We start from the raw sequence: 25,555 nt of genomic DNA on the forward strand, positions 1-25,555 counted from the left end.
TTCCACAAAGAGAATTCCAGGCCCAGATGGCTGGAATTACGAAACACATAATTATAAACACTGGTAAATTATGAAACACATAAGGAAGAGATAATATAATTCTACACATTCTTTCAGAAAATAAAAAAATTCTTTCAACCCAGTGTGTGAGGCCAGCAATAACCCTAACACTAAAACCAAACAAAGACATAGGAAAACTGCAGGCCAGGATCTGTCATTAATACAGATACAGGAATCGTTACCTAAATATTAGCAAATTCAATTCAGCAATAAATAAAAAGGGTAATGCATTATGATCAAGCAGAATTTATCCCACAAATGCAATGTTGGCTTAACATTGAAAAGCTAATCAGTGTTATTCACCATATTAAAAGACCAAAAGGAAAAACAAACCATATGATCCTCTCAATACAAGTAGGAAAAGCACTTGTCAGACTTCAACACCCATTCTTTACATTATGGAAATAAAAACAAAAATAAACAAATGGGACCTACTTAAAAGCTTTTGCACAACAAAGGAAACCATAAACGGATGAAAAGACAGCTCTCAGAATGGGTAAAAATAATTGCAAATGAAGCAACTGACAAAGGATTAATCTCTAAAATATACAAGCAGCTCATGCAGCTTAATTAAGAAAAACAAACAACCCAATCAAAATATGGGCAGAAGACCTAAACAGACATTTTTCCAAAGAAGTCATACAGATGGCTCATAAATACATGAAAAAAATGCTTGACATCACTTATTATTCAGTTCAGTCACTCAGTCGTGTCCGACTCTTTGCGACCCCATGAATCACAGCACGCCAGGCCTCCCTGTCCATTACCAACTCCCGGAGTTCACTCAAACTCATGTCCATCGAGTTGGTGATGCCATCCAGCCATCTCATTCTCCGTCGTCCCCTTCTCCTCCCACCCCCAATCCCTCCTAGCATCAGACTCTTTTCCAGTGAGTCAACTCGTCGCATGAGGTGGCCAAAGTATTGCAGTTTCAGCTTTAGCATCAGTCCTTCCAATGAACACCCAGGACTGATCTCCTCTAGAATGGACTGGTTGGATCTCCTTGCAGTCCAAGGGACTCTCAAGAGTCTTCTCCAACACCACAGTACAAAAGCATCAGTTCTTCGGCGATCAACTTTCTTCACAGTCCAACTCTCACATCCATACATGACCACGGGAAAAACCATAGCCTTGACTAGATGGACATTGGTTGGCAAAGTAATGTCTCTGCTTTTCAATATGCTATCTAGGTTGGTCATAACTTTCCTTCCAAGGAGCAAGCGTCTTTTAATTTCATGGCTGCAATCAGCATCTGCAGTGATTTTGGAGCCCCCAGAAATAAAGTCTAACACTGTTTCCACTGTTTCCCCATCTATTTCCCATGAAGTGATGGGACCAGATGCCATGATCTTTGTTTTCTGAATGTTGAGCTTCAAGCCAACCTTTCCACTCTCCTCTTTCACTTTCATCAAGAGGCATTTTAGTTCCTCTTCACTTTCTGCCATAAGGGTGGTGTCATGTGCATATCTGAGGTTATTGATATTTCTCCTGGCAGTCTTGATTCCAGCTTGTGCTTCTTCCAGCCCAGTGTTCCTCGAGACGTACTCTGCATATAAGTTAAATAAGCAGGGTGACAGTATACAACCTTGACGTACTCCTTTTCCTATTTGGAACAAGTCTGTTGTTCCATGTCCAGTTCTGACTGTTGCTTCCTGACCTGCATACACGTTTCTCAAGAGGCAGGTCAGGTGGTCTGGTATTCCCATCTCTTTCAGAATTTTCCACAGTTTCTTGTGATCCACACAGTCAAAGGCTTTGGCATAGTCAATGAAGCAGAAATAGATGTTTTTCTGAAACTCTCTTGCTTTCTCCATGATCCAGCGGATGTTGGCAATTTGATCTCTGGTGCCTCTGCCTTTTCTAAAACCTGCTTGAACATCTGCAAGTTCACGGTTCACATATTGCTGAAGCCTGGCTTGGAGAATTTTGAGCATGACTTTACTAGCGTGTGAGATGAGTGCAATTGTGCGGTAGTTTGCGCATTCTTTGGCATTGCCTTTCTTTGGGATTGGAATGAAGACTGACCTTTTCCAGTCCTGTGGCCACTTCTGAGTTTTCCAAATCTGCTGGCATATTGAGTGCAGCACTTTCACAGCATCATCTTTCAAGATTTTAAATAGCTCAACTGGAATTCCATCACCTCCACTAACTTTGTTCGTAGTGATGCTTTCTAAGGCCCACTTGACTTCACATTCTAAGATATCTGGCTCTAGGTGAGTGATCACGCCATCATGATTATCTTGGTCGTGAAGATCTTTTTTGTACAGTTCTTCCGTGTATTCTTGCCACCTCTTCTTAATATCTTCTGCTTCTGTTAGGTCCATACCATTTCTGTCCTTTATCGAGCCCATCTTTGCATGAAATGTTCCCTTGGTATCTCTAATTTTCTTGAAGAGATCTCTTGTTTTTCCTATTCTGTTGTTTTCCTCTATTTCTTTGCACTGATCGCTGAGGAAGGCTTTCTTATCTCTCCTTGCTGTTCTTTGGAACTCTGCATTCAGATGCTTATATCTTTCCTTTTCTCCTTTGCCTTTCGCTTCTCTTCTTTTCACAGTGGTCCACTGGAGAAGGGAATGGCAAACCACTTCAATACACTTGCCTTGAGAACCCCATGAACAGTATCAAAATGCAAAATGGTAGGATACTGAATGAGGAATTCCCCAGGTCGGTAGGTGCCCAGTATGCTACTGGAGATCAGTGGAAAAATAACTCCAGAAAGAATGAAGGGATGGAGCCAAAGCAGAACCAATACCCAGTTGTGGATGTGACTGGTGATAGAAGCAAGGTCCAATGCTATAAAGAGCAATATTGCATAGGAACCTGGAATGTTAGGTCCATGAACCAAGGCAAATTGGAAGTGGTCAAACAGGAGATGGCAAGAGTGAATGTAGACATTCTAGGAATCAGTGAACTAAAATGGACTGGAATGGGTGAATTTAACTCAGATGACCATTATATCTACTACTGTGGGCAGGAATCCCTTAGAAGAAATGGAGTAGCCATCATGGTCAACAAAATAGTCCGAAATGCAGTACTTGGATGCAATCTTATGCAACGACAGAATGATTTCTGTTCATTTCCAAGGCAAACCATTCAATATTACAGTAATCCAAGCCTATGCCCCAACCAGTAACGCTGAAGAAGCCAAAGTTGAACGGTTCTATGAAGACCTACAAGACCTTAGAACCAACACCCAAAAAAGATGTCGTTTTCATTATAGGGCACTGGAATGCAAAAGTAGGAAGTCAAGAAACACCTGGAGTAACAGGCAAATTTGGCCTTGGAGCACGGAATGAAGCAAAGGCTAACAGAGTTTTGCCAAGAGAACGCACTGGTCATAGCAAACACCCTCTTCCAACAACACAAGAGAAGACTCTACACATGGACAGCACCAGATGGTCAACACCAGATTGATTATATTCTCTGCAGCCAAAGATGGAGAAGCTCTATACAGTTAGCAAAAACAAGACCAGGAGCTGACCTTGGCTCAGATCATGAACTGCTTATTGCCAGATTCAGACTTCAGTTGAAGAAAGTAGGGAAAACCACGAGACCATTCAGATATGACCTAAATCAAATCCCTTATGATTATACAGTGAAAGTGAGAAATAGATTTAAGGGACTAGATCTGATAGATAGAGTGCCTGATGAACTCTGGACGGAGGTTCGTGACATTGTACAGGAGACAGGGACCAAGACCATCCCCATGCATACATTACCATATGTGAAATAGATGCTGTGCTGTGCTGAGTTGCTCAGTTGTGTCCAGCTCTTTGCCACCCCATGGACTGTAGCCTGCCAGGCTCCACTGTCCTTGGGGATTCTCCGGGCAAGAACACTGGAGTGGAAATTTGCCATATAAGGCAGGGAGCTCATCATGGTGCTCTGTGACAATTAACCTAGAAAGGTGGGGTGGGGTGGGGTCAGGGGTGGGAGAGAGGCCCAGGAGAGAAGGGACATGTGTATACTATGGCTGATTTATGCTGATGTAAGACAGAAACCAACACAGCATTGTAAAGAAATTATCCTCCAATTAAAGATTTTTAAGAATGAATAAAAAGACAATAGTATAAAACTCACAGCAACTAGAATTTTCCTTAGCCTGATAAGAGAAAACCTATAGCTAACATCACATTTAATGGTGAAAAGCTAAATTATTGTTCCCTAAGATCAGGGAACAAGGCAAGGATTGCCACTTCTTTGGAGCATTTTACTGAAATTATGGAAATTGCTAGCAAATACAGAGTCGGACACGACTGAAGTGACTTAGCAGCAGCAGCAGCAGCAAATACTGTGAGGCAATTAAAAAGAAATTCCGTTCCGTCACTCAGTCGTATCCGACTCTTTGCGACCCCGTGGACTGTAGCCTACCAGCCTTCTCCGTCCATGGGATTCTCCAGGCAAGAATACTGGAGTGGGTTACCATTTCCTTCTCCAGTGGATCTTCCCGCCCCAGGGATCGAACCCAGGTCTCCCACATTGGAGGCAGATGCTTTAACCTCTGAGCCACCAGTAAAGCCCAGGGGGATCCAAATTGAAAAGAAAGAAGTAAAATTGTCTTTATTCATAAGACTACATGATTGTCTCCATAGAAAATCCTAAAAAAAAATCTATTAGAATAAATAAATGAATTTAGCAGTCTTTGGTGCAGTTTTATTTCTGTATATTAGCAATAAACACGGAGAAGGCACTAGCAACCCACTCCAGTACTCTTGCCTGGAAAATCCCATGGACCGAGGAGCCTGGTAGGCTGCAGTCCATGGGGTCACTAAGAGTTAGACATGACTGAGTGACTTCATTTTCACTTTTGTGCATTGGAGAAGGAAATGGCAACCCACTCCAGTGTTCTTGCCTGGAGAATCCCAGGGACGGGGGAGCCTGGTGGGCTGCTGTCTATGGGGTCACATAGAGTCGGACACGACTGATGCGACTTAGCAGCTGCAGCAGCAATAAACAAAAAATTGAAACAAGGCAGACATTTTGAAAAAATATTAAATATTTAGGAATAGAATTTTAAAAATATGTATAAAACCTGTATAAAACTATAAAATATAAAACACTGAGAGAAATTGAAGACTAAATACATGAATTGATGGTAATGGTAATAATAAAATAAATGAAGAGTTTACTATACTCAAGGATCAGGAAATACTATGCAAGATGTCAAGTTCTCCCCACATCAATCTATCTTTAGCACAATCCCAGTAAAATTTCTATCAGGTTTCTTTTTGTTGATACATATTGACAAGTTAATACTAAAATTTTTTATGGAAATGCAAATTATATCCAAAATAATTTTTTATCAAGAAAAATTAAGTTGGAGGATTTTATCCTACCTGATTTTGAAACTTATTACAAACTTGTATTAACAAGTTTGTATATAGTTGTATAACAACATGGGGGATTCCCTGGTGGTCCAGTGGTTAAGATATAGCTCTTTCTCTTCAGTAGCCAGAGTTTAACCCCTGGTTGGGGAACTAAGATCCCACAAACCACGGAGTGTGGCCTAAAAACAAGAAAAAGGAAAAAAAAAAAAACAATAGTAAGTATGGTATTGGCATAAGAGTGAATGTATAGGACTTCCTATATACCCAGTAGGATCTTTGATAAAAATGTTCATAGTATATAATAGTTCCCAAATGCGCCCCAGCTGAGGAATGGGTAAACAAATTGTGTTATATCCATACAATGAATTACTCACCAACAGCAAAGGAAGAAGCTACAACCTTCTGATACATGCAGGGTCATGGATGAATTTCAGAAGCATTAGAGCTCTCTGATAGATTTTTAACATATTCACAAAATAGATTTTTAGCATATTCACAAATAGTAGAAATTTACTGTAATCACCCAGTGAATGAAGTGGATGATAAAGTTGAACTTTTACTCTTTGGGTCAGTGCAATGTGACTATAATATACTGAGATATGTATTCTGGTGACCCCAATGGACTCTGAGAAAACTTCAGATAACTAGTTCTGAAAATGACATCCTTAGTAGCTACATCATTGGAATCAACTTAAAGCCTTTTAAGCTCATTGCTGCTAAGTTGCTTCAGTTGTGTCCAACTCTGTGCGACCCCATAGACGGCAGCCCACCAGGCTCCCCCGTCCCTGGGATTCTCCAGGCAAGAACACTGGAGTGGGTTGCCATTTCCTTCTCCAATGCATGAAAGTGAAAAGTGAAAGTGAAGTCACTCAGTCGTGTCCGACTCCCAGCGACCCCATGGATTGCAGCCTACCAGGCTCCTCCATCCATGGGATTTTCCAGGCAAGAGTACTGGAGTGGGGTGCCATTGCCTTCTCCATTTAAGCTCATTACTTTGAAGGATATAAGTGTTTTGAAAATTCTCTGTTTTTTCCATCACAGAGATAATTGAGCTTAATTTTTCCTTTTAAAACACTCTTTTTTCTCAGCAGTCACTTTGAACATTCATAAATAGCCAATAATATATGATGTCATTTTCAGATAAAGAACCAAGGTCAGAAATCCAGGGAACCAGCCCAGTGGCTGCAAAGCCTATCTCATCATTGACTCATGATGACCAACAGCCCAGCAGCTCCACAGGGAAAAGGCTAAGAAATCTTTTTGTAGTAATCAGAGCTGTCTCAAATTGAGATGGGCTACTTTGGGAAAAGTGAGCTTCCCCGTGTTCAAGTGGCCACTGCAGACTCCATTGGCAGGAACATAGAGGGGAAGTTTCAAGCAGCAGATGAGGTGTCAGGCTGATGGGAGCACTGTGTGGGTATGTGGCTGGAGCCGACTCCCCATATGGACCATGGCTGAAAGTGTCCTGAACCTTGCCAGGGAGACGTCTTTCAGCTTGGGATCTTGTGGGTGTTTAGATGTCACCTTCTGCAACATATTATTTGAATTTAGTTTTCAGGATGGCAATCCCCTAACCTGTTTTAAAGATGTTGTAGAGTGTCTCCAGCACTGTTCTGAAAGATGCCATCCTGTGTGGGTTGAAAACAGTCCCAGAGATCATTTGCAATCGAGCAAATGTGCACATTTCTGTTTGCTTCAGTACCACTCAAGACCATTTCCTGACTCGCCCGGTTTCCTGAAAAATCACTGATGAATTTAATTTGCCCTCATTATTGGTTTATTTGAATTTTTTAGATATCAAAGTCCAGTCCTATACCTTGAACATGATTCTTTTTCCAGAAGCAAACACCTCATGGCTTGAAATAATATATTCAGTACTTAAAATCGCTGACATAGTCTTCCAAATAGCCTGGCAGAAGAGAAGCAGGCCCCAGATGGTCAAGTTTGGCAGTGCTTGGCCACTGCATTCAGAACATCATCTTTAGAACGCCATCTTTAAAGTAGATGAAGATTTATTTCATAGTCAAGCTGGGAATGTGAAGCTTGTATTTTGGAATGGGGTGTATTATGTGCCTCTCTCTTCGGATATTGCGAGAACATGAACACAGATGCTCTTCACTTAAATTAATCCCTGTCATAGTCTTCACACTTATCCATTCATTAAATATTTAGTGAGCACCTCTGTGCATCAGACTATGGGAGGTGCTGTGAGGGAAACAGAAACAAACAAAGCCTTAGCCTCAGAGAAGTCAAAATATATTTGGGGCAGACAAGAGAGCGTCTGAAACATGCCAGTTGTGTGGACTGGGGAATAGGGGCCATGAAAGTCAAGGGTAGGAGAGGATATTGCATTTGAGTTATTTAAGGGAAGAATGGTTTTGATGAGCCACGTATGCAGTCCCAAGGAAGGGACAGGCATGCTCTGTTACACAGAAATGTCAAGGAGAATGAGAAGCAATTACTTTGGTGATCAGGACATTGCTGTTGACCTTCAAGAACAGGAATTTCAGGAGAGGATGATATTGGAAGCCACATTGTAGTGAGTCACAAGGCAGATGCAGTCACTCATTGGAGATGTTTCATTGTGAAGTGAGGAAAAGTGCAGTGGAGCCGATGAGAATTTTTGGTATTTTTGTAGAAGGAGGAAACTGTTATTTTGAAGGTGGAGGCTAGTGGGTTGCTGAAGGGAAGAGTTTAAATAATTTTGAGGAATAATTACATTGTAAGATCCCAGAGAAAATAGTATTAATAAAAAGAACCACTGGACAATTGACAGCATTTTTGATAGGGAAATGAACTGGCATAAACTGTATTTTTGTACTGTGTGTTTAAAAAAAAGGTTACATTAGGAAACTCAAATATCATTATTGATTAGTAATCCAAGTAAGAAGTTGGGGAGGAGGAAGAATGAAAAGTAGTTCCATACTTAGAATCTTGTTCTTTAAGGAGCATTAATGTGTATCTTCTGGTAATAGTTTAGTGGGATTATTCCTTATCTTTGCAATGGAACACCAACGAATACAAACTGAAGATAGGAGTTTGGGGCAATTTACTCCTCTCATGTATCAGGGCTTGTCATTCTGATCAGCCTTTTACATCATTGATTGTTGAATGAAGTTGGGGAGAAAGGAGAGGAAGGTAATACCCGTAGAACTTACGACTTCTGTGAAGCTTACTTGACTCCAGTACATACATTTCCAGGGAGCTCTGTCGTTGAAGAATGCAGTTTTTTTTTTATCTAACTGACATATAGTTGATGTACAATGTTGTGTTAATTTCTGCTGTATAGCAAAGTGACTCAGTTATACATTCTTTTTCACGTTCCTTTCCATTATGGTTTATCACAGGATATTGAATATAGCTCCCTGTGCTGTAGAGTAGACCTTGTTGTTTATCCATCCTCTGTATAACTGTCTGCGTCTGCTAATCCTAACACAGCTGAGAGACTGAGCACGGACACAATCCCAAACTCCCAATTTTCCCCTCCCCCACCCTCATCCTTGGAAACCACAAGTCTGTTCTCTATATATGTGAGTCTGTTTTTGTTTTGTAGGTATGTTCATTTGTGTCATATTTTAGATTCCACATATAAGTGACATCATATGGTATTTGTCTTTGTCTGAGTATGATTGTCTCTAGGTCCGCCCATGTTGCTGCAAATGGCATTTTTTATGACAAAGTAACATTCCATTGTATATGTAAATACACACACACACATATATCTTCTTTATCCATTCATCTGTCAATGGACATTTAGGTTGTGCAGGTTTAATCACCCATCATGATAGCCACTGTGAAAGATTTCCTGGGGCTGGCCAAAATGCTGAGAAGTATTTTTTTGTGTGCTGTTTGTGATGACTAAACCTTTTGCATGTGTGTCCAGTTATACGACCTCTTTGCTACTTGAGATCACCATGAATGTCTCTTACTCCTTCAGAATTAAGTGTGTCATTCAGAGGGATTTTTCTCCACCGAAGACCTCACAGGTATGGCACTTGTCTTCCTCAGACACAGGTGTGTTTGCAGTGGTAAACAGCCATTCCTTGTCCCTGCTGGGAAAGCTGACCATCAGCGCTGCCTTCAACATTGTGTATATCTACACCTCAGAGCTATACCCCACAGTCATCAGGTATGCCTTGCACTCAGCCTTCTCCTTCCCATTTCCTGCATTTTGTTGTAGATTTTTGGATTGACAGAGGCTTGGCCCTCACTTCTAGAGCACAGCCAGTGGGGCCTGCAGCAACACAGTAAGCAATCATGAACCCAGGGCCTGTGGAGGCTCAGTCTTGCCCTATTAGCTGAGGACAGTGTTGTTTTATCTTTGGCTGAATTCCCTGTCCATCTTGTGAGAGAATTACTCTACACTAAGCGTATCCCATCCCCCAAATAGTGCTCGTATGGAGTTTTTATTTCAGTCACTTGAGTTACTCAGACACCCCTCCCTCCTGTGTTAGGCACACAGTGGACCAGAGAACAAGGTCCCTGTTATCACAGAGTCTGTATTTTAGCACAGAATATGCATATTTCAAAAGAGATAATCCTTTATAGTTATAAGTGAATATTATATTTACATGTTAAAAGTAATTTTTAATAAGGACATGCTTATATCAAAAATAACATATTCAAAAACAAACCAAGAAAAGCCTCAACATATTTCTTTCCAAGTTTCTCCTCATAAAATAAGTTTGAAAACAAGAAACCAAACCTAATTTGAAGGGCAGAGATGCAGCTTAGTCTTTGCAGAACTGGCTCTGTGTGCTGGGTCTTGGCTCCGCATTTAGCATTTTCCCAGTCTTTCTTGAGGATCATTCCAAATGGATCCTTCCATTTCCTTCATCCATGCAAGAAGCCTAATGGTTCTGTCTACCTTTTTCCCAGTAAGAGATCAGATCGTCCGCAATTGGCTTGTCATTCCCTGGTTATTCCTAGAAACTGCTTTCTCTGGCTATTGCCTATAAAACTAGGATGGCCATTTGGTTCCAAACGGGGACACTTTTTAGAGTGAAAGTGGACTTGTTAACAATTCGGCTGGGATAACAGGGTGCTGTATGATCACACTACTTATAATCATTTTCATTTCCTCCCCACTCCTTGATACCCACACTCCCAAAAAGGTAATGTTCTTGGTTTCCTGAGAAAATATGTTCAGCCAGTTCCTATTAAATGTCTGATCCTTCTGTAGCTAATTAGTTGAGTTTAAAAGAATGGACAGACTTTTCAGACCATAAAGCCTTGGCTTCTCTTTGACTATTTGAACTAATAGACCTAAAACATGAGAACATTTAACAAGAAATATTCACATGCTCATTTTTTCACCAGCCTCTGTAGCAGCATTGTCCAATCTTGCATGTGGCTATGTAAGTTTAAATTAATTAAGAGTGCAGTTCCTCATTCTTACGTTGAGCATTGAGTAGCTGCATGTGTCTGGGGGCTTCCATGTTGGACAGGGAACTTACAGAACATTTTCAGCATCATAGAAAGTTCTAATGGGCAGTACTGCTTATAGTATCCTGTACTTCCACTTTGGGATTTGTTATTCTGAGCCCACTATCCCTTAGAGCCTTAAAATCGTCCCCCTAGAACTTACTGGTTTTTTTTTTTTTTTTTGGCTTTTTCTTATACCTTACAGGAATGTTGGGCTTGGAACTTGCTCCATGTTCTCCCGAGTTGGTGGGATCATTGCTCCCTTCATCCCCTCACTGGTTGGTTTGTACCTCTTAGTTTTGTTTTTCTTGATTCTCTGCTTTGTAAATGTTTGTACTCTTGAGTAGAAAGAGGCAGCAAATAGCTGCCACTGAAGATCAGCCTGATGCAAATGTGAATCTTGTGCCTTTTAGATTAAGGATCTGTCAGTGCAGATGGACCCTTCCCAGGGATTGACTGTGTTCATTGCAGTCAGCTAATGCCAACCTGAGCCTTCCTGTCTCTGCTTGTAAGTTAGCAGATTAGTGAGCGTTTCCGACGTTTCTGTTGTGTGCTGGACTCTATGCTAAGCCTCTTACATACATCATCTCATGCAGTCTTCACCATAACCTTATGTGCTAGGCAGTGGTACCCTGTATTAAATAATGAGGCGAACACAGCATACCACTTGCAAAAGAAAGTTACAAGAGAAACGTGTGAAAGGGAGATATGAATAGTGTAAATTCCACCCCATCTTGAGATGTCCATGTTTTGCAAAAGATCCCATGGAGCCCCCTTGGGCACGACTCTGTTGGTCTTCTCTAGGACTTTCCCAGCCAAGACTTGTTGAAATGTGACTAGGTTTGATGTGAGGCTGTGAGCCTGTTCTATAGACAACCACTCATCACTCAGGCTACGACTCATCACGCCCTGCTGCTGCTAAGTCACTTCAGTCGTGTCCAACTCTGTGCGACCCCATAGACGGAAGCCCACCAGGCTCCCCTGTCCCTGGGATTCTCCAGGCAAGAACACTGGAGTGGGTTGCCATTTCCTTCTCCAATGCATGAGAGTGAAAAGTGAAAGTGAAGTCGCTCAGTCGTGTCTGACCCTCAGCGACCCCATGGACTGCAGCCCACCAGGCTCCTCCGTCCATGGGATTTTCCAGGCAAGAGTACTGGAGTGAGGTGCCATTGCTTTCTCCGCACCACGCCCTAGTATAGGATGTTTCTGAAGTGCCATTGTTGCCTTTTCTTTTCTTGAGGAAGTGGGATACACTTCCTTTTTCTGAGTATCTCTGTTACTGAGTCCAAGCTCTGCTTGCTGAGTGACAGGCCAGTTAACCACTAATGTCTCAATAGAACCATCTTGTCAGAGTCTGAACACTAGGTTCTTTCATAGAACACAGAGTTGGGGGAGATGAAGAAATAAAATAAAAAGGCCATTAATCTTGCAGATATCTCCCAGAATGGCCAGCCTGGAGAGGGGACGTGTTAATCTCTTCTTTCGTGCAGCAGTTCACAGGCGGGCAGGGTCAGATTATCTTTCTGTGAGTTGAACGATGGCACTTGAACCCTCAAGCAAGGTTCTTTGTGTGCTGCATCCATGCTAAATTGCTTCGGTCATGTCTGACTCTTTGTGACCCTATGGACCGTAGCCCGCCAGGCTTCTCTGTCCTTGGATTTCTCCAGGCAAGAACTCTGGAGTGAGTAGCTATTCCCTTCTCCAGGGGATCTTCCTGACTCAGGGATCGAACCTGTGTCTCTTACATCTCCTGCATTGGCAGGCAGGTTCCTTGCTGCTAGTGCCACCTGAGAAGCTCAAGGTTCTCTGAGGCAGGCAATTACGTATGATTATAATGACAAAAGCAATGAAAAGCAAGTCAAAGAAACAGATCCAGCGTGAAGTAAGAATTGACTCTGCCCTGAAACATCTCTCCGTGTTTCACACTCAATTTTAGATCACAAGACCCTTCTTATAGGTCTTACTAGTTCCATTCTGCAAAATGTGTCTAACGTTAGGTGTTTAACATTAAAGATGGCCGGCTTTGGATGGCTGTCCTAGAACATTATAAAACCCAACACGGTGTTTCCCCCTGTGTCCGGCTAAGTTGAGGAGAGGCGAGTGTTCCCCTTGGTTCAATCACACTCCTGCAGTGTGGTCACATGTTTGCGTGCAGAGGGCCAGAGTCCCCCTCTCCTCCTCCCGATGCCTCCCTCTCCTCCCCCATCGTGTCATCACCTTTGAAAAATCAGGAAAAGATGACCAGAGCAGACATTCTAACTAGCCACAGAATTTGGAAGCCCAAACCAGAGATGACAAAACTAGGTGGTTCCCATGAAGGAATTTAGGAATGATAATCAGTTCAGGAATCTCCTGAGCCCAGTCCTGCAAGGACCATGATGTTATCTTTGAAATGATATGTTTGTATTTAAATTTTCCTGAGAATGTCTGTTGGATCAGCCTGTTAGCATACCAGAACCATATGTGTAGGTTTCTCTAGGCTTTTCTCTTCCTTTTCAGGGTGTTCAGTTCAGTTCAGACACTCAGTCGTGTCCAACTCTTTGTGACCCCATAGACTACAGCACGCCAGGCTTCCCTGTCCATCACCAACTCCCGGAGTTTACTCAAACTCATGTCCATTGAACAGCAAGGAGATCCAACCAGTCCATCCTAAAGGAAATCAGTCCTGAATATTTAAGGGTGTTTACACCTTTAACCCCCAAGCCTCTCAGCTCTGGTGCTTAGGGAATCAGCACACGTGTATGAGAGACCGTTTGGCCAGTTCCAGGGCTGGGAACTTTAAAAGTTCATTTGCAGTGTTGCCTGCACGTGGAGATCACTGTGTCACAGGCCACTCGCCTGAAGTGGAAGCTGAGTGTCTGGCTCACCAGGCACCCTGGCCCTGTGTCTACATTGCCCCTACCCCACAGCCCCCACCCCGAGCATAAAACAGTCTGCTGCTTCTGCTCCACAGCAGGAAGTCCTTTTTATCTGCTCAGTTGAATCTCTGTGCCTGAGGGCTGACTCTAGTTTCCCCCGATAATTCTCTATGGGAAGAGAAGGAGGACTGTGTGGTATATTCTAGTGGGAAAGCAGGACCTGGACAGTAAACATGGCAGGTCCTCAGTCATGAGACTGCTGATGTCATCTGCTAGGAAACTAACACTGAGTTTTTGTTTGTTTTCATTCCGCTCCCTGCCCCCACAGAAGTATGTGCAGTGGTCTTTACCCTTCATTGTCTTTGGAGCCACAGGGCTGACCTCAGGCCTCCTGAGTTTATTATTGCCAGAAACCCTTAACAGCCCATTGCTGGAGACATTTTCTGACCTTCAAGTATACTCGTATCGGAGGCTAGGGGAGGAAGCATTATCTTTACAGACCTTGGATCCCCCTCAGGTATGACACAATTGTTCTTAATCATTCTGGTTTACTACATGATGACAGTTTTGGGGGGAATAAAAAGAAAGAATGTCTGGTTAGAGTAATCTGTGTGTGCTCAGTCACATGGACTTTGCAGCCCCATGGGCTATAGCCTGCCAGGCTTCTCTGTTTCTCAGGCAAGAATACTGGGATTTCTCAGGCAAGAATACTGGAGTAGGTTGCCATTTCCTTCTCCAGGGGATTTTCCCAACCCAAGGATCCAAGCTGCATCTCCTACATTGGCAGGCAAATTCTTTACCACTGGGCCACCTGGAAAGCCACCTGGTTAGAGTAATAGAACTGAGCAAAAATGCTGGAAAACAAAGGTGGGATCTAATTGCAGCTGATTTTCAGGGAAATAAAGATGATTCATTAGCTTTCTTAGAATACTTTAGGGACTAATTCTTAGGGGAATAAATGTCATCAGAGTACCTTTGTCAGTTGAATGCTAGACAGTGATTTAATTTTAGAAATGTCATGACACCATTTCCCTTCCGTTTTCTTCTCTCCTGCTTTAGTCTGTGGACAAGGAGAGCCCTTTAGGGAGCGAGAGTGACGAAGAGGAAGAGTTTTACGATGCGGATGAAGAGACTCAGATGATCAAGTGAGGAGCCCCAGGTTCCTCCTCAGAAACAGAGGACCATCTTCTGTGCCTCTGTCGAGGGCAGGCACTCCTGGGAAACTGCAGAGAGCTGTAGAAAAAAAGGTTGAACAAACAGAAGGCACTCAGTGTGGCCTAATGTTTTATAGGCCCCAAGGAAGTTGGAGAAGAGATTTCCTTGAACTGGACATCACTGCCTTGAGTGAAAAGCTATTAATTTGCCTACAATTGAGATATAGTGCAGAATCATGACCTTTGGCCAGATTGCTCAATTCTGCATGCCAGAGTGGTAAGCTCAGTTGTTTCTAGAAGTTTGATTATGTTGCCTTTCAACTTCATTGTGACCTAAAGGCAAATATGTAAAATTTCTTCTCACCATTAAGATGGAATCTGTGTACCAGATGTGACATCTGCCCGTCTGGATTGCTCCTCACCAGGAATCTTTGGAGGCAAGTTGATGTTAGCATTGCATTCATTTTTGTGCCAGAAGAAAAGCATTGAGAGATCGTTTGTGTGACCTGAGGCACTCCAGCTTTACCCCAAGAGATGAAATCTGGGCCCTCTCAGCTTGGTCCCTGGTTCAGTGATTGGTTCCAGCTCCTTGTGTTAGTCGGACAGATGACCCACTAGAAAAATCCAGCTGCACCAAAGTAATGTTCAGAGTCTGAGGTGTGGCTACACCTGCACCCCCCCCCACCCCGCCCGCCAGCAGCTCCCTTTGATACTCAAATTTCCATCTCAGATTCTAGTACCAGCAAAACTTCCAAACATGCCCAGTAAATGGTGACATTTTATAGAGGGGAAGGGCAGTTAAAAAGTGATATGTTGAGCCCTTGGATGTTTAAAGGGGAGAAAAAAGATGCCATTTTTAATAAGGAAGAAAAAAAGTTATCTTTCACAATTTTCTGTTTGTCTTCACTGTTGTGCAAGGAGGAACTTGGGCAACCTTTAAGGACTTGAATTCATTTAGTCCTAGGTCATCCCCAGCCTGTTTAGCTAGAATGGAAGGCACAGGAATTTCCTAGGAAATGTTGGTTTTCGTTAAGTACTACCAGCTTTCAAATAAAATCAGTCATACTCTGTTTCCTCAAATCATGTGACGGAAGTGTTTCCTGTGAAACTCGAGCGTTATCTCAAAAAGAAGTGTTATCTTAGAGTCAACAAGCTTGGACAGCATTGCTTTAGGTCAGTTTCCCAACTGGGACCGTGTCTGTGTTTTCAGAATTTCCATTTCTGCTAATCTCTTGGAGAAAAAGGAATTTCATTAGAAATAGAAGTCATCACTGTGTCTGTTTCTGGAAATCTTGGCGGACTCACCTTGAATTCGCTCCAACCCTCTCCTGTCTTCTTCCATTTACCTCTTGGTTTGCACTATACTAGCCTGTACCCTTGTATTTGTTAAAGTGTTTTGTATCCTTCATGCCCTTATGTATTGGGCTCTTTTTAAATAGGAAGCATCTCTGCTACTCTTTCTTTCTTTCCGCTGTGCCCAGAACACAGGATGTATTGCTGTTTCTAGCCATCAAGGAAGTTGTAGAACTCCTGCCAGTATCATTTTTGTCCAGCACAGGCAAATCTGACCCAAACCCCCAAACTGTGGAATCTTGGTACCTTTCTCTGGGAGATGGAGAGCCTGCCCACCATCAAAAGAAGAAGAAAGGAAGAACTTACAAGGACACTTAGAAGCTCTTTGTTGTAAAGTTAAACGGAAAGTAACAAGCTAACAAATAGGTGATTCTTGGCTGGTTGGCAGCCCGTTTGCATTATAGCAGTAATAACCCCATTATCAAAAAATGCGGAAACTAGAAGTTAAAAAAATGTGTTACTCATAGACTCAACACCCAGAGACAGCCAGTGTTGTGGCTTTGTTCTCTTTGAAAACCAACTGGTAACCCATCTTTTTTGTTGGCACTGGGGTTCCCTCTGCCTCTGACTAGATAAATAAGGATTCCATTAGTTCTGTCCCTGGGTACTCTCTTTTTCCAACTCTAGGATAGAAGGGAGGGAAGGAAATATAGTTTGGACACATGTTGCTAAGGCTGGACTACCAGCTGCTCATGTCAGATGTGTCACTAACTTCCTTTAGTGTTTCTTTCTTGATGGTCTTTTGGCAAAGTTTAATAAAAATAGATTTTGTTTCCTTCTGCTGTTAACTGTTAGAAAATAGTGATTGTGAAGATTGTGCATGTGAGTACATTTGTGTTGATTAAATTATTGGAAAACTCTTCATTTATAGATAACATATGTTGTTTGTTCAGATGATTTGTAAAAGGTTTACTTTTAAATGTCTTTATTGTATTCAAAATTAAATTTCTTTTCTCCAAAAAAGCAACAAGAAAACTGTAAGACACATGAGAAATCCCAGGACTTCCAGCGTCTAAGGTCTTATCAACAGCTTGTCCAGAACTTAAGCACCACACAGATGTCCTGAAAGAAACTGTGCTGTAGTTTTCTGATCAGTGAGTTAGAAACCACTGCCCATTGAAAATGCAGTATTTGTCATTTGGCTGATTTCAAGTGATAACAGACTTTCTTTAGTATCTAAAAATAAAGAAATAAACACAAATACAATAAGTAAGAAGCAAATAAATGTTACTGGGACACTGCCCAAGTAAATGTGATCTGGACAAGTATTTTTATAGAGGTCAAATTGATAAAGATACTTCTAATAGATTTATATTCTTAGCAAAAACATTGTAATAATTCTCTCTACTAAACCAGAATTAAAATGCAGCTTTCTAATAGCACTGACTGCTCCATTACAAATTTTTATTAGATTGTTAGTTCTTAAATTGGACATCTATAAAGGATTTTTTTCAGTAAGTAAAATGCAGCTTTTTTGGCTTCTTGTGAATTTGATAGAGATTGTAAAACATAGGCTTTATGTCAGAGTATATATAGTAGCATCTTTGACAAATTGAGCAAATGTAGAATATGCTAGAAACTATGGGTGGTTTGGTTGGCAAAGTAATGGACACGACTGAGCGACTGATCTGATCTCTGATGGGTGGTTTGTGGGACAGGGGCTATAGCAAGTTTAGGGAGTTGGTGGATGCAGAAGATAACTATAAAAATATATCTAGAAGGAGAAAAATGCAAAGATAGGGCATGGTTAGAAAATTATCTATGTAGTATATTAGCGGAGAAGGCAATGGCAAGCCACTCCAGTACTCTTGCCTAGAAAATCCCATGGACGGAGGAGCCTGGTAGGCTGCAGTCCATGGGGTCGCTACGAGTCAGATATGACTGAGCGACTTCACTTTCACTTTTCACTTTCACACATTGGAGAAGGAAATGGCAACCCACTCCAGTGTTCTTGCCTGGAGAATCCCAGGGTCGGGGGAGCCTGGTGGGCTTCCGTCTATGGGGTCACACAGAGTCGGACACGACTGAAGTGACTTAGCAGCAGCAGCAGCAGTATATTAGAGGGAAAGATCTTATGGTTATCTCAGTAGATGTGCTTAGTTGCTCAGTTGTGTCCGACTCTTTGCAACTCCATGGACTGTAGCCCACCAGACTCCTCTGTCCATGGGGATTCTCCAGGGAAGAATACTGGAGTGGGTTGCCATGCCCTCCTCCAGGGAATCTTCCCATCTCAGGGATCAAACCCATTGCAGACAGATTCTTTACCATCTGAGCCACCAGGGAAGCCCATCTCAATAGATACATGAAGATTATTTAACAAAAGTCAACACCTATTTTAAACAAAAGCTACCAGCAGACAAGGAATAAAGGAAACTTCCTTCACAGGATGAGGGGTATTGTAGTACATAAGGTTAATTGGGACATAAGATCTCCTCACTTCCCAGAACTTTGGCCTTCAGACTGTATTGATAATAACCACAATAAGAAATGGATTCTTTCTCTTCCCTCTTCTTCCACCTCTTTCTAACCTCTGTCTCTGTTTATATTTCTCTTTCTTCTTGCCTTACAAATACCTACTACATGAAAATGTTTAAAATACATTAAAATATGTATATAAAACTTTCATGAAACATATTTATTCTTAAGATAGCTTATATCCTGTCCCATTTTGTTTTTTTAAAATGCCATTTGTGATCCACTAAACCAATTTCATGACTTACTATAACATAAAAATCCATGGTCCTTCTCTGTCTTCTTGTACTGCAGAGGCTTTAAAGCTAAGATGTACATTTCCCAAACACCCTTTGCAGCTAGGCTTCTAGGTGCAATTAACTTTCCATCACTCAGATTCAGTTGGAATTGGGAATGTGGGAGTGAAGTGGAGGCTGTACTTGTGGTGGATCATTTTTTCCTATGGGGTCTACAAAGATGGAAGCATTTGGTTTTGCTGAGGCAGTTTCAGCAGAGATGTGGACAGTCAGGGCAACACATATTAAAACGTTAATAAGATTTCTTTTTTTTTTTTACACAGAACCTGGAAAAATAACTCTAGTTAAGGAAAAGTAAAGATTCAAAAATACTCAACAATCCCCAAAATATAAGACAAGCATGAGACTTGACTTCCCAGATATTAAAACTTTTTGAAGCTATGGTATGAATGTAGCAATAGTTAAGCAGATCAGTAAAACATAATAGAAATCTCAGAACAAGACAAAGGATATATAACAGTTTGATAATTTTTGAAGATGGTATGACAACTCAGTGGGGAAAAAACTGAACTATTCAATTATTGTTGTTTCAACTATTGGGTTTCCATATCAAAAAATGAAATAAAATTATACTCTTTCTACACACCATAACAAAAATTCCAAATGAATTGAAGAACTTAAAGGAAAAAGGCAAAACTTTTAAAAAATATATAAAATGATATAGGAAAGTGTTCTTATGACCTTGAGGGATAGATGGATTTTTCAGACAGAAAGTAAAAATCACAAATCATTTTTAAGAAGATAGGTTGACATGTTTCACTTCATCTAAATTTAAAACTTCTTTCTATATGACTAGATAGTATATTACAAAGCAGAGACATTACTTTGCCAACAAAGGTCCATCTGGTCAACGCTATGGTTTTTCCAGTGGTCATGTATGGATGTGAGAGTTGGACTGTGAAGAAAGCTGAGCGCCGAAAAATTGATGCTTTTGAACTATGGTGCTGGAGAAGACTCTTGAGAGTCCCTTGGACTGCAAGGAGATCCAACCAGCTCATTCTAAAGGAGATCAATCCTGGACGTTCATTGGAAGCACTGATGCTAAAGCTGAAACTCCAATACTTTGGCCACCTCATGCGACAAGCTGACTCACTGGAAAAGAGTCTGATGCTGGGAAGGATTGGGGGCAGGAGGAGACGGGGACGACAGAGAATGAGATGGCTGGATGGCATCACTGACTTGATGGACATGAGTTTGAGTGAACTCCGGGATTTGGTGATGGACAGGGAGGCCTGGCGTGCTGTGATTCATGGGGTTGCAAAGAGTCGGACACTACTGAGCGACTGAACTGAACTGAACTTACAGTCAAGACTGTTGATATTCTGTTGCAGAAATATATATCTCACCATTATTCCTACCCAAATAAAGAGTTATCCCCCTTCCCTCTACATCTGAATTTCTCTTGGTAAAGAGCTTTGCATCTGTGAAAACATTTAGACCACTTCTCAACCGAGACCCTAGAGCTCTATAATATAAATCTTAGAAGAGATTAGTTATTTATTGAAAAACATCAGGGGCAGATGTAGCCAAATGAGTATTAAAATAACTTCAGTATGGACCTTGCAGAAAAATTGATTTTGAATAGACTAGATTCTGATGGAATTGTTTTGCTTCAAAATATAACTGGGTGAAATGATTGTGTAAAATAGGTAAAGATGCACACTCAACTTGGAGGTGAATTTAATAATAAAGGAATGATTTACCAGTATGTGGGCAGAGCTCCCAGAAACCACAGAAGAGAAGGCAGTGTGCAAAAGGAAGCCCATTGATACACTCTGCACAGCAGCCTCCTAGGCCCAGCACAGGTTGAGGACTAGATCCACAGAGGTAAACTGTTCAGCACTGGGAAGCATTTGAGAGTTGGTAAATATTTGTCACATCAGATTAGGGTTTTTAAATTGTAGAAGCTACGGTATGCTTGCTGGTGATGATACAATAGATTCATTTGCTTCCTAGAGCCACTTTAATTATTATAGGTACATTTCACCATGTATGGGATGTTTGCTTTCCTATCTGCTATAGCAGGTGGCATGCATCCATTTAGTTGTGTAGCAGGATCCAGTTATATGTGTGTGAATGTAACAGAAGAGGGACTGTACCAGCAGCGATTCACTTTCAAATAAGCTTCTTCCCATACTATGTATTATCATTAAGTTTTCCACTGTAGTTTTCTCTGAATGTGTACTGTAACCAAGAGACAAGACAAAGAGTATTTTGTGTCTACAGGTAGAAAGCAGCAGAATACACTGGTGGTTAGGAACTGTCAATCAAACTCTGCCGTAAAGGTTCCCAAGACTCCTTGTTTTAAAATAAATATTGATTTATTTATTTGCCTGTGCTGGGTCTTCGTCACTGCGTGGACTTTTCTCTGGTTGTGGCGAGCCGGTGCTGCATTCTAGTTGCAATGCCCGAGCCTCTTACTGTAGTGGCTTCTCTTGTTGGGGAGTGCAGGGTCTAGGGCACACAGGCTTCAGTAGTAGCAGCACATAGGCTCGGTAGTTATGGCTCCCCAGCTCCAGAGCACAGGCTCAGTAGTTGTGGCCCACAGGCTAGTTGCTCCATGGCATGTGGAATCTTCCCAAATCAGGGATGGAACCGGTATCTCCTGCATCGGCCAGCAGATTTTTTACCACTGAGCCAGCAGGGAAGCCCCCAAGACCCTTTTTAGTTTACATAAGTAATTGGATGCTGTATTAGTTTCCTATTGCTGCTGTTACAAAATACCACAAACTTTAGACAACACAGATTTATTCTATTACATATTTGGAAGTCAGACTATAAAGTGAATTTTAAGGGGTTAAAATGAAGATGTCAGCAGGGCTGTTTTTCCCCCTGAGATTTCAGGGGGAAATCTGTTTCTTTGTCTCCTGCAACTTCTAGACAGTACAGCGCTCCTCAGGCCTGGCCACAGCACCCCAGTCTCTGCTCCTGTTGTCTAACTTGGCCTTCTACTGGCTCTGATCTTTGGCCTCCTTCTTATTAGTACCTCTGTGGCTACATCAGGCCTTCCCAGATAATTCCAACTCTTCTCTCCATTTCAAGATCTTTATCTGCAAAGTCCCTTTTGCTGTAAAAGATAACATTCACAGGTTCTGGTGATTAGCATATGACTATCTTTGGGGGCCAGCAGTCAGCTTATTACAGGTGTCTTAAGTGTGTGTCACTGAAGTTTTCTAAGTGGACAGGACCTGCTGGCATCATCGGTGTATACTTGTAAGTTTTATGGGAAAACCTAGTCATCATCAAGATAAGCTGCACTCAGAACATGGGTAACAGCCGCAAATCCACTTTTATTAATGAGTTTATAGACACAGTTGGCTAAACCTGAAGTCTCCCAGTTATTGTTTGAAAGAATAAAGTGCTTACAAAAGAATTTAAACCTACTAAGACTTTGTCTCTGAGTTTTATTTGTTGCCGTGTCTTAACTTCCAGTAGTTTTTGTATCAAAAGCAATTGTTCTCTCTACTTTGTTGTATATTCTTAAGCATCTTGTACTTTTCCATTATTATAGTATTTATTGTATAATGTAATAAATGATGATGTCTTCCCTATTAAGCCATGAGCTGTAAGAAAACAGGGTACATGTCTGTTTTATCCTACTAAGTGCCCACCCATAGCAGTGGACCCAGTGTGTTATTAGGCATTTGAGTACTTTTTATTATATTGGAGTTCATGGGAAATAGATGGAGAAACAGTGGAAACAGTGTCAGACTTTATTTTTTCGGGCTCCAAAATCACTGCGGATGCTGATTGCAGCCATGAAATTAAAAGACAGTTACTCCTTGGAAGGAAAGTTATGACCAACCTAGACAGCATATTAAAAAGCAGAGACATTACTTTGCCAACAAAGGTCCGTCTAGTCAAGGCTATGGTTTTCCAGTGGTCATGTATGGATGTGAGAGTTGGACTGTGAAGAAAGCTGATTGCCAAAGAATTGATGCTTTTGAACTGTGGTGTTGGAGAAGACTCTTGAGAGTCCCTTGGACTGCAAGGAGATCCAACCAGTCCATTCTAAAGGAGATCAGTCCTGGGTGTTCATTGGAAGAACTGATGTTGAGGCTGAAGCTCCAATACTTTGGCCACCTCATGCGATGAGTTGCCTCACTGGAAAAGACTGATGCTGGGAGGGATTAGGGGCGGGAGGAGAAAGGGACAACAGAGAATGAGATGGCTGGATGGCATCACCGACTCGATGGACATGAGTTTGAGTGAACTCCAGGAGTTGGTGATGGACAGGGAGGCCTGGCATGCTGTGATTCATGGGAGTCACAAAGAATCGGACATGACTGAGCGACTGAACTGAACTGATAGCTAATTATAGCCCAGGTGGCAATAGTGGTAAAGAACCTACTTGGCAGGAGATGTAAGAGATGTGGGTTTGATCCCTGGGTTGGGAAGATCTCCTGGAGGAGGCCATGGCAACCCTCTCCAGTATTCTTGCCTGGAGAATTCCATGGACAGAGGAGCCTGGTGGGTAATGGTCCATAGGGTTGCAAAAGAGCTGGATATGGCTGAAGCGACTTAGCACACATAGCTGATTAACAATGTTGTGATGGTTTCAGGTGAACAGCAAAGGGACTCAGTCATATATATACATGTATCCATTCTCCCCCAAACTCCTCTCCCATCCAGGCTGCCACATAACATTGAACAGAGTTCATGTGCTATATAGTAAGTCCTTGTTGGTTATCCATTTTGATAATAGCAATTTGTACATGTCCATCCCAAACATTCAGGTATTTTTGAAGAAATACATGGATTCCTCACCACTCTTTCCTTTGAGCTCTGTCACTACATTGAACCCAAAAACAACCACAAAGGCTGTTTCTTACTCATCTTAGTACCTCTAAGAACTAACACAGTATTGGGGACATGGTAGGCATTCATTAAATTTTTAAATGAGTAAATACCTAGACACAAGGGATTCAAGATTGGCTTAATTGACCTAACAGCTAGTGTTCTTCCCCAAGATCAGTTTGAAAAGAAGGTCTGTGGAGTGTTTAGCTCTGAGAAAGCTACTTACAGGTTACTTAAAAAAAAAACACACATGAAAACCTTCATTCCACATTAACCTTCCTATTACCTAAATCACTGCTATAAGCAAAGTTAAAGTTGGGATTAGAGTATGTTCAAGAGAGAAATGATCCCTTTTAACAAGGTCTAAAATGTCTACCCTGAAAACAGAAGTAAGCAAAGAAGGATTAATTATTAAATAATGATCTTATCCATGTATTTATTTATTGGAATATAATTGCTTTACCATATTGTATTAGTTTCTGCTTGACAACAATATGAATCCTGTGTAATTATATATAACCCTCTCCCTCTTGATCCTCCCTCCCACCCCCGTCCATCTATTTATATACCTATTACTAAAACACCATTCATCTTACTGAGTTGCAGAATAAATCAATTTAGTGATTCTTTTCTTCTCACTGAGGCCTCTCCCAGAGAATATTCTTTGGGGACATTTTTGGTATAACCATCAATGTTATAATAATCAGCTCTCCTAATATAATTCATCTAATGGAAACAACGTGTAAAAGTTTCAGAAATGCTGTCAATTCGATTCCAGGCATTTGAGGGCTCAGCCCATTAAGAAAAAAGTTATCAGGAATTGGGTCAATGTCTTGATTTTCCTGTTTGCTAGGTGATTCAGAAGCTAGCTCTCAGGTGTTGACTATGTTTCCCTTAATTTATCAGAGGAATGCAAAAATACCTGAAAACATCTCAGAGTAAAGCCTAAGGGGAAACCTGGATAGTTAGGCTAGTTGTATTTACTTCTCCATTCTGCCATGTGCAGAAACTATTTATTATTGGTAAGTAGGTTCCAAACTATTTTGAATTCAAGGCCAGAAAATGCAATCAGATGCTGTTGGGCTAAAGAATTCTATAATGATTGATTTCCCAATATCAAAGCAGAGTCAGAACATAGTAGATGCATTTACAACAGTAAAAGAATTTATTATCTTCCCAATCCAGTCCATCAGGAGAGAGATGAGGCTTGATAAGGATTTAACTGATTAAGAATGACTAGGTAAAAAGTTGAAGACCTGGACAACAGTGGAGAATTTGGGGGAAAAAACAGAACAAAGGTAGTGTTGTTTTGTCTTGTGGAACAAAATGTCCAAGTTAAGCAGAGGTATAGAATCATTAACAAGTTTTGTTGACAAAGGTGTCATAAAACGACATCCAGTGAAAAGAGCAATCATCTAGGCTTTGCATAACCACCCCAGATAGCTTCAAGGTTATCCTAGGAAGATGTGCACAAAATATCAAAAGATTTCCTCAACTAGTTTCTTATATTCAAGAGGAAAAGTAACAGGGGAAAATAATTTATTCCTAAAATATTTAGAGTGCCTACTGTGTGCTGTGTCCTATTCCTGGTGCTGGGTTAAAAGAGAACATGTATTGAGCATTATTCTAAACAGTTGATATTTCTTGGTATATACAATCTTCAGAAGAAAACTATGAAATGTTTACTATGGATCCCATTTTATAGGTGAGAAAACTGAGGCCCTAGTTAAGGACTCCAGGTCAGACAACTAATTGTTGGCAAAACCTGGATTATCTGACTTCAGAGGTCACTTCTTTAGTGACTAAGCTTTACT

At 41.3% G+C, this 25,555-nt stretch overlaps 1 protein-coding gene across 4 annotated transcripts in view; it reads left to right on the top strand.

Annotated features, from left to right (window-relative positions):
* SLC22A15 (solute carrier family 22 member 15) overlaps positions 1 to 14,951 on the top strand; it is a 119,592-nt gene extending 104,641 nt beyond the window's left edge. For 3 of the 4 annotated variants that reach the window (XM_055402725.2, XM_055402724.2, XM_088835612.1), the window contains 4 exons: positions 9,396 to 9,516; positions 11,017 to 11,089; positions 13,998 to 14,186; positions 14,729 to 14,951. In XM_055402725.2, coding sequence (XP_055258700.1) covers positions 9,396 to 9,516; positions 11,017 to 11,089; positions 13,998 to 14,186; positions 14,729 to 14,818 — 473 coding nt within the window. In that variant the 3' untranslated portion in view covers positions 14,819 to 14,951. Of the gene's footprint in view, positions 1 to 9,395; positions 9,517 to 11,016; positions 11,094 to 13,997; positions 14,187 to 14,728 lie in introns of all 4 variants that reach the window. The other variant, XR_016037261.1, reaches the window with a different exon arrangement.
* The last annotated feature ends 10,604 nt before the right edge of the window (positions 14,952 to 25,555 follow it).

The sequence above is a fragment of the Moschus berezovskii genome, chromosome 4 (assembly GCF_049115385.1).
Source record: "Moschus berezovskii isolate FMDL1 chromosome 4, NW_MosBer_1.0, whole genome shotgun sequence".
Taxonomy (NCBI): Eukaryota; Metazoa; Chordata; class Mammalia; order Artiodactyla; family Moschidae; genus Moschus; species Moschus berezovskii.